The sequence below is a fragment of the Carassius carassius genome, chromosome 5 (genome assembly GCF_963082965.1).
Source record: "Carassius carassius chromosome 5, fCarCar2.1, whole genome shotgun sequence".
NCBI classification, from domain to species: domain Eukaryota; kingdom Metazoa; phylum Chordata; class Actinopteri; order Cypriniformes; family Cyprinidae; genus Carassius; species Carassius carassius.
In genome coordinates this window covers 31,109,506-31,117,539 of record NC_081759.1, presented here as the reverse complement: position 1 = coordinate 31,117,539, position 8,034 = coordinate 31,109,506, and the positions used below count along the sequence as shown (strand labels likewise).

The 8,034-nt window shown below is 37.3% G+C and overlaps 1 protein-coding gene across 1 annotated transcript; it reads right to left on the bottom strand.

Moving 5' to 3' along the window:
• Window positions 1-1,801: 1,801 nt before the first annotated feature.
• Window positions 1,802-7,771, bottom strand: kank1b (KN motif and ankyrin repeat domains 1b). Its single transcript, XM_059550593.1, is given in 11 exon segments — window positions 1,802-2,355; window positions 2,489-2,587; window positions 2,729-2,929; window positions 3,047-3,189; window positions 3,758-3,977; window positions 4,597-4,684; window positions 4,776-4,898; window positions 5,089-5,188; window positions 5,991-6,083; window positions 6,189-6,290; window positions 6,293-7,771. Coding segments are annotated over 11 exon segments (2,634 nt in total). The 5' UTR covers window positions 7,704-7,771; the 3' UTR covers window positions 1,802-2,301.
• Window positions 7,772-8,034: the final 263 nt, after the last annotated feature.

Here is an 8,034-nt window from a genome sequence, read left to right as displayed (position 1 = left end):
TTGTATAGTTGTGCCCCTCCCACCAAATATTATGGGTGTTAAAAAAAAAAAAAAAAAAAAAAAACACTATTATAGAGGTCAAAGCAGAATTTTAATAAAATATAAAATTAAATAAAAACAAATTATTATATTGTTATTATAATTATATTGTATTATTTACAAATTACAATTGTAGCACTAGACAGTTACCTATGGCTATTTTTTTTTTATTAATACAGTAATAAAGGATTCAGAAAACTAAGCAGTTTAACTACCATGGTTAACTTTTTGTAAGGGTTGTGATGTCCACGTTTTTTTTGCAGAAATTATTGAGGCTGTCGCATTTCTTTTGGAAAAAGGTGGCCAAAAATGAAAGATTAAGAGGATATTTGAATTAAATGTTTGGTCGGTATTAAAGGACTTGATTGTCCTGTAAATGTAATAGCAGCAGTAGCCAGGACTTTGGCTACTTTTGTGAGCACTTGTAATACTATGTAATGTGCATAAATTGTTGGGCCTACTTTGTATTACATTATGTATTTTTACAGTTTTATTCAATGAAGTAAGTAATTTCAAAGGCTGTTGTTGGCTTAGGTCTGATTTTATAACCACAAAAAATATATATTTTTGTACTAAACCATGAAAACAAAACTTAATTTGGTTATTTTGTAGTTACCATGGCTACAAGAACTATGATTTTTGGTTTCATTTGTAAAACCATGGCTAGTTTTTCAAAGGGAACATGAAAACTCAGAGAATATTAGATGCGCTGTTGGTGGTTAAATTATCACTTACATTAAAACACATTATTAACGTCAACATCCAAAAAAGGAATAAATTATATTTTAAAGTATATTAATATAGAAAACTGCTATTTTAAATTGCAATAATATTTCACAAAATAATTTTTTTTTTCCTGCATTTTTGATCAAAATCAGCCTTGATGAAAGAAACGTCTTAAAAAAAAAAAAAAAAAAAAACATTAAAAAGACATAGTTTAAGACATGGTTACAGCCTTGCCTGAAATTGATGCACGGGCTTCTTCTTTTTTTCTTTTCTCAGCGCCAGATTGCTGATGTCTGTTCACGGCATAGTTGTTCATCTTTATCTTTTATTTATATATGGGAGTTGGTGCCCTATGCAAACTGCGTAGGCTACTCTGTGTATAGGGAGCAGAGATACTGTATAATAACCACGGCACTTAAACAACTTGGTCCTTAATTGCTAAAATATTCATGTTACATTGTACTTTTGATGTTTTCATGTAATGTCTATTGGTCAGAAAATATCTTTACCCACTCAGGTGTTAAACTTGACAAAGACCTTCTTCATCGTTGACAAATGACAGATTGATGGTTTTTAATTAATAGTAGGCAAATATCCACTTCCTGCGATTTTATTGTTCTCTGTTTTACAGCATCCTGTAAACCATTCCAGGGAGTGAAAAATTATCAATTCAGTCCACGAGTGATCAGTCAGAATGATTCAGACTGATTAAAAAACGATATGGCCGATTCAAAAGAACCAATTAATTTTCACTTATGTATCAGGGAAACTGGTTTAGATTCTAAACGACCTTCTGAAACATTGGGTATGTTAGTCTGATTTTTGTCATTTCGATTGTTATAATAATGATAATAATAATAATATTTCTTTGCAGATTTGTTCCTTAGAGTTAGCATGACCTTCCTCATGTCTGCTGATCATCTGCAGTCCAACTTTTCACCATTGGATAGCATTACAACTGTATGAATTCTACAGTCAGATCTAAAACACAAAAAGAGAGCAAAGTAATGCAATATTTGCAGTAAACACAAGGTGGTGATGTAATCACATATTTATTTACTTATATATGAACATGACCTTTACAATTCATTCTTTTTATTAAGAGTTCTTAAAATCTAGATTTCAAATTTTGGAAGTGAATAGTGTATAGCCTACTTGGTAAAATATATATTACAAGAAACTAATTCAAGCTTTTAAAATGTGAAAATAATGTATATAATCTTAAAATGCATACAAATTTATACATCACCTAAAATTAATATATAAATTTTGGTTATATATATTATAACAGTTTCCTATTATAGTAGGTCTTTATTAATGTCATTTTTATATCTGGAAAACCTAACTGTCAGTAAAGAAGAAAATAAGTGATGTAGCTTGTTATACCAACCGTGACTGCACTTTTGAAAATACTGCTGTCTTTAATATTACACCTGTTAAAAACATATCCTGTCATATTCATCTCAGTCATATGATTGAACAGGTCGTTCAGAGGGGATGTCTGAATGGATGAAGAGAGCATGGGAAAATGTCATATCAATCAGAAGAGCTTATGCGTGCAACAGGTGGAGTCTTGCTTCGAGGGGAACCCTGTGGATGAGCATTCACACACACACAAACAGAAACTGTTGTGCAGCTAATGTGAGTAACTGGTAAGAATATGCTATTGGTAAGTAAGTAAATTGCTAAAAGAGAGTAAAAATGTAGACAATTATAGTCATACCCTCATTTGGCCTTTTGAGTAGTTGACATGGGCATAGAGAAGCATAGCAATATCTTTGTGTCCAGCTTCCAGAGAAATAGACAGAGCAGTGCTCTCGTCCTACCAGCACACAGACACAAAACATACCAAGAAAAAGCACACAGACAAATTTAAACAAGAATGTCAAAACACAAAACACAAATGAGAATATTAAATCATCACTGTAAATCTTTCCTCTCAGATAGCCATGTGGTTACTCACATTGTCAGTCAGTGTGGCATCACAGCCTGGCTGGGCCAGTAAGAGTTTGACAATGTCAGCATGGCCGTGTTCACCAGCACACATTAGAGCAGTTGACCCCTCATCATCCTGGATGTTGACCTCTGCTCCAGCAGCCAGCAGAGCCCTGACCATATCTATACGCCCATGACTGACTGCTAGCATGAGAGCCGTCTGACCAGCCTATTCAGCAAACAGTACACAAAAGGATACACAGATACTCTTGGGTATAAACCATTTTCTCATTTAGTCATATAAACATAGCTCAATATTCAGTCAAAAACATCAACAGACAGATACCTGGCTGGCCTTTGCATTAACATCTCCTCTGCTGAAGAGTTCTTGCACCACCATCATGTCGTCTTTCGTTTCCACGGCAGCCAGGGAGGCAAGCATTATGGGAGTATAACCGGCCTTATTCTGATAATCAACATTACATATTCCTGCATGAGAAGGAATCAAGACCAAATGAATTATCCACAATTGGAACCCTTTTGATAGTGTAAACAGAAAAAATGAATACCTCTGTATGAATATTTATATATAAATATATATTTTTAAGAAGTCTCATACTCCCCAAATCTTTTTGTTCAAAAATGCAGTTAAACAGTTATATTGTAAAATACTATTAGATTTTAAAATAACTTTTTTATTTTAATCGATTTTAATATAACATATTCTTTTGATGGAAAGCTGAATTTTCAGCAGTCATTAGCAGGCTTTAGTGTCACATGATTCTTCAGAAATCATTCTCAAAAGTATTCATTCTTTTATGAATAGAAAGGTCATTAGAAAACCATTTTTAATGGATTCTTGCTGACTAAAAGTATTTAAAAAGTATATACTTGGTTTTTAAATATTCAAAGCAAAACCAACAAGCACAACTAATACAGCTAGATAAAAAGTAATACAGCTAAAGAAAGATATATAGAATGAACAGAAAAGTTTGATCTGATGCAGTACTTCACAACAGATTAATCTAGGATTATAGGTTAATAAATGTCAAGGTACCTGCAGCAAGCAGAATCTTTACTATGCTGAAATTAGAGTGTGACACACTGTAGTGGAGGGCTGTGTTGCCATTTTGATCAGCCATGTTGGCCACATAGCACAGGACATCAGGCGAGACATGGCGACAAGCGAAGAGAAAGTCCTCCACGATCTGTGGGTATGCCCTCTTCTGACTGGACACACAGAACCACTCCTGCTGCACTGTGCTCAGACAGGAACGCTTTTACAAAGACAAACAGATCAAATGAAAAATAAAGAAAGAAATTTAACTAAAATGAAACTTCCCCAAATCCCACAGTGTACTGAACAATCTGATCTATATGCCAGTGGGTAATTATGGGATATGAGTGAGTAAACATAGAACACATCAACAACTGAGCTTTTCAGACTGAAATACAGTTCTACAATACATCATACATTAAGTTGGGTTTGTCCTTCTTTTGTTTTCTGTTGTTGAGTTATATATTTCTGCGCCTTGAGAATTAAATCCCACAGGTTTCATAAACATGTTTGCACACTAAAGCTAGATATGTCTGAGATGGTTCAACACTGTGGATGTTGCTGCAAAGCAACAGAACACAATAACAATTCAGGCGTTAACAATTTGGGTGAAATTATTACTCAGCAAAAGCCAAAAATAGTGATTTAAAGTCTATCTCTTATAATAAAGGATATACAAAACACATTTATTCCAAGGGCTTTAAATGTTACAGACTAAGACTCCTCAAAAAGCATCTACTATACAGTAACTACTAACTGAAGAGAAGAAAAAAAAAAATAGAAAGCAATAAAAGCACTGACTTTAAAACACAGATCTCTGTTACTGTTCTGAAACTCACCAGTTCTCTGTTGGCTATAACCTTGCTGCCATTGAGGTGAACCTCCAGAGTTTGGCAGGCAGAAACCATCTTCTCACTAAATGTATACCTATACAGTAGAAAACAAAGGTCACATGATAACATTTTGCTAAACAGCATCATCTTGCACTGATAAAACAAAACTTGCTAGAAGCATGAACCTTTCTTTTTTCTTGGGAATCTTCCCTTTATCTTTGGCACTCCCCTCTTTCTCCCTCTTTTCTCTTCTTTTCTGCTCTTCATTCTCAGAATCACCACCCTCAGACAGGAAGTCCACAGTACCTCTGTATAGATGGAAAGAGAGAAAGAGATCTACAATTACATGTACAATGCATAGGTGTGAATAGCAATACATATTATTCAAAATTAATTACACAACCAATCTGCTAATAGAATTCTAGTTTAGCATTAAGAAAAAATGGGACACTGAGTTAAATTTTTAGTTATGATTAAATAATGAAAGCCTTTATTTACCTATGTGAGGCAGACTTAGGGTTCATACTATCCATGAACTTCAGATTGGTGCATCTCCTTTTCATGATGGACCTGAGACAATGATCATCACTGGGTGAGCCTGAAAGAAATGCAATCATATTCCTGATTAAATTAATAAGATGGGACACAACATATGACCAAAAAATGACTTTTAAGTAAAATTTGATATTGCTTGTTGTTGATTTTTTTTGTTTGTTTGTTTTTTTTAGAACTCTTAAAACAGGTTTTTAAACTGAAGTTTGGGGATAAAATAAAATCTGCATACAGTTGATGTTTATCTCCCTTTCCTTGCAACATAATATTTAAATAATAAATAATACGAAATTAAGTCTTTTGTGAGGGAATCCTTATATCTGCGGATCCTTGCCTTAAAAAAAAAAAAAAGTAAAAAAAAAGGCTTTAAAATTCCTGAAAACATTCCATTCTTGTTCATAGTCTGCCATGACAGCACCTGAACATGCATACACTCCTTTATACACCACACACACCTGCTAAAGGTTATTTTTATTCTGTAATAGGGACTCCTGAAACACAAACATTCCTGTCTTTCAGAAACCATGCGCAGAGCAGGCTTCCAGTGTGGATGGTATTCATGCCTGTGTCTGCCACATACCAAAAGACATGAAGCAATTCCACAAGCCAACAGCAACCCAAATATTCTAAGTTTAGGGCTTATTCAGCCAAAAGACCAACCAGAGAGTGCTATTTTCACCTCCTGTTCAAATTCCAGTGCAAAAAATTAGCTCTGAAAAAGTCTCCTCCTTTCTGCTTCTTTTTTTTTCCTGCATGCATTTCTTTGTCGGCTAGAGTCATTTAGACCAGGATGCTATACTTTTGCTTTCTAGCTGACTTGAGTTGCATTTGAAACAAATAATACATACCATGAAGAGCAGCAGACATCTGCAACTCCATTAGATTCTTTTCTTTAACTTTTGAAGTTTCATTTGATGTCTGTTTTTGTGCAATGCCTGGGACTAAGAAAGAAAATGAAAGCAAGCAATAAGCTAAAACCACATAAAGTATCTAAAATTCCAAAAAAATGCTTTCAAAGGCAAAGACACAAATATATACATCATTACCTCCAACTTGTTTATCTAAAACACTATAGGACTGCAGAATGACTTCATGTTTTGCCCCAGGGTGACTGTCAGTTAATAGGTCCTGTTGTTCTTTAAGTAATTTTGCATGCGATCTATATAATGGTCAAGTCCAGGCTCAGACTGCACAAACATTTGGCCCTCTGAGTCGCGTATTCTCCCGTCTCCCACTTCTACGCCAATGCTACGCGTCTTGACCGGATCTGGCAGGCAAGATGGACCACATGCAATATTGCGTGTATGAAGTCCGATGAGGATATTCTCATTGATATTTGCCATTCCAATGCCCACGTCACGTGTCATAACACTAGGAACAGCAGGGGTGCTTTTGCCTCTATCTAAACATGCAGTGGTTCCAACAGAGCGCATCTGAACAGCAGCCACTCGGTCGCAAATCTTCCCATCTCCAACCGCCAGAGTTCGGGTCACTGCATGTGCTGTGTTGGTATGTCTTTCCCTGGTCAGTGTGTGCTTTGTGTTGGTGCTGGCTTCAGAGATACAGGCTTGCAAAGTGCTGGTGCTGCGTGAGACGGTGCAAAAGGCTGTGCTGGTACGCTGAGACATGGTCTGGGGGATTGCCATTACACCCAAGTCAACACTTCGAACTGGGTCAGTGACAGTTCCTTGGGAAATTAATGATTTGACAGATCTGACATCCATGTCGACTGTGCAGTCACCACAGCCCACTGTTTGGCAGGAAATGCTCCTTTTGTTCTCCAATGTCTCCGAGGTAATTGTGGCAGCATCACACACACACACTGTCGTCCCAACACCTTGACTGTGTGTTGACACACTCTTGCTTCCGACACACTGATCTTTTTGCTCTACTCTTTTGCACACCTCCCACTCTTCCATAGGTGTATCTGTGCCAGATGATGCAACCTTCATCTCAGGTTTGCAGGAAATTCCAACATCAATGGAAATCTGTTCTAGTCCTCCTCCAACAGCTGAATGCACAAGGTTGGTGTGGTTTCCAACCCCAAGAGTGCGAGTTTGCGACTCAGTCTGGGTGGCAGCGCAGTTTACCTGCGGGTGTGCAGAGGAACTTTTGTCGGCACGGTTTCTCGCTTCTGCTTCCCGCAGTTCACTCCTCAGCCTACCCATTTCTCCCTTGAGCATTGCTTCTTTAAGCTCTGCCTCCAGTATCTGAACCTGGTCACTTAAATGTTGGATGGTTTGCTGCTGCAACTCGGTTTCTGCTTCCCTGTCGGATACCATGCCGAGCATAGTCTCAGTGACACCGACAGCCACTGACTGAGTCTCAAGTTTGGTATCTACAGCGACATCCTTACTGAAGTTTGATTTGTGGTGATGAATGACATAGACTTCATCGATGCACCTGTCATCTCCTACTGCGACAGACGTTCGATCCCTCATCTTGAAAGCTGAGGATTCAAGACGTGCATCTTGAATCTTCCTTTCAAGCAATTGCATTTCAACACTGAGCTGTTGAAAATCCGTCAGACCAGAGATGGCACTGCGCTCCCAACCCTCCATCTCTGGCTTGCTGGTCAATTCTTGTAAATCTTTGTCAATGCTAGAGCTAGATTTTTGAGCTTCCTCTTGGCTCTACATGTTTCCATCAGAGTCTTTTCCACTAGAGGATTTGATTTGGCTGGGGTAGGATGTTGTGTGGCTGGGGCAGGCATCCCATGTTCATTCCTCTGACAGGTTACTAGGTCTTGAGGGACCTCTGATCTTTGACTGGAAGATTTAAGTTTGGAATGGGGAAGTGGCGGTCTTCTTTTGTTGACAGAAGAAGAGGAAGAGGATGAAGAGGGAGAGGTTTTCTTGGTTTCATCACTGCTCACAGAGGACAAAGTCTCTG